General features: G+C 37.3%; 1 protein-coding gene across 1 annotated transcript; it reads left to right on the top strand.

The window, feature by feature from the left end:
* Positions 1 to 136: 136 nt before the first annotated feature.
* On the top strand, positions 137 to 995 carry LOC125212772 (uncharacterized protein At2g39795, mitochondrial-like). The gene is made up of 2 exons (XM_048113025.1): positions 137 to 576; positions 719 to 995. The coding sequence occupies exons 1-2, from the start codon at positions 356 to 358 to the stop codon at positions 876 to 878; spliced, it is 381 nt and encodes a 126-aa protein (XP_047968982.1). The 5' UTR covers positions 137 to 355; the 3' UTR covers positions 879 to 995.
* The last annotated feature ends 201 nt before the right edge of the window (positions 996 to 1,196 follow it).

The following is a 1,196-nucleotide window of genomic DNA, read 5'->3' as shown; positions in this document are numbered from 1 at the left end:
GTCTCTTGCATAATGGTTGAATTCCCTATTACTGAGATGTTTTGATTGCCTATGAACTCGAAGAAAAAGGATTTTTCTTGTTTATGTGAGGAAAAGAAAGAGCTGGCAGACTTCTTTCTGACCCTGCACTCCAGGAATGGATGAAGGATAATTTCAAATTCAAACCAACTAAATTTGTTTATGTTCACTATCTCAGGCTCTCAAATTTGCTTGCTGACTTGTATTTATTGTTCATGCTCCATTGCAGCCTGTTACAGAGTTTGAGAGATTTTCGGTGGAAGATCAGCCTGGTCAGCAGTGGATTACACTGAGGGCCAAATCAGCTGAGGATGAGAATATTAAGATCGAAGCAACCATGTTCGATGGTTCCATCCTTGAACCAAAATCTGACGATGAGGACACTGAGGAAGTCGTGCGGCTTCACATTAGCATGCTAGTTGATATATGGAAAGGAAAAGAAACTGATTCCATGGAATTTGTCTGCTCAGCATGGCCCGATTCTCTGGAGATTCAGAAGGTTTACATGTTCAAGCGAGATAACTCTCCAGCTCAACCTTACATGGGTCCCGATATGAAGTATGGAATTTGCTGTTTTCATCTATGTCCAAGGATTAGTTTTCCTCAAATCACCTTCCAATTAGTTGCTGCTCGTTATTGTTATATAGTAATTGGTTGGATTTATGTAACCAAGTTCTCACTGTTCACCTGTTATTTGCAGGAATTTGAGCTATAAGCTACAAGCTGGATTTTATGAGTTCCTGAATGATAGAGGGATAAACAGTGACCTTTCAAAATTCCTGCATCAATATATGACGAACAAAGACAGAATCGAGCTTTTACATTGGTTGGGGAAAGTCCAATCATATATCGAAAAATAGGAAAGTCTTGTTGATCCTTCTGTTTGTCATCCAAAAATAATTAGGATGTGGAATTGGATTCTTTTGGGTTTATGGCATCTGTTTAGCAATTGAAGAATACATCTTTCTGTTTTTTCATCTTCTTCTTTGTGCTTACATGGCGCTTGCTTTAGTGGTTTGTGGAATGTGTTTCCTTTCATTATGGAAAATAATAGATAATGGGGAAATTTGGAATATTTCAGTGGAATATCATTTTGGATAGCTATACTTAATCTTATTCTCGTTTCCATTAGATTTATAACATTCAACTTCTGCAAGTACATTAGTTTATTGAAAAAG

The sequence above is a fragment of the Salvia hispanica genome, chromosome 3 (genome assembly GCF_023119035.1).
Source record: "Salvia hispanica cultivar TCC Black 2014 chromosome 3, UniMelb_Shisp_WGS_1.0, whole genome shotgun sequence".
NCBI lineage: Eukaryota > Viridiplantae > Streptophyta > Magnoliopsida > Lamiales > Lamiaceae > Salvia > Salvia hispanica.
This window is presented reverse-complemented; position numbering and strand designations above follow the sequence as displayed.

Excerpts from the sequence above, each read along its gene's own strand:
- LOC125212772 (XM_048113025.1), top strand. The coding sequence starts at position 356 with ATGTTCGATGGTTCCATCCTTGAACCAAAATCTGACGATGAGGACACT. Across the intron at positions 577-718 it reads TACATGGGTCCCGATATGAA|GAATTTGAGCTATAAGCTAC; the intron begins GTATGGAATTTG and ends TGTTATTTGCAG.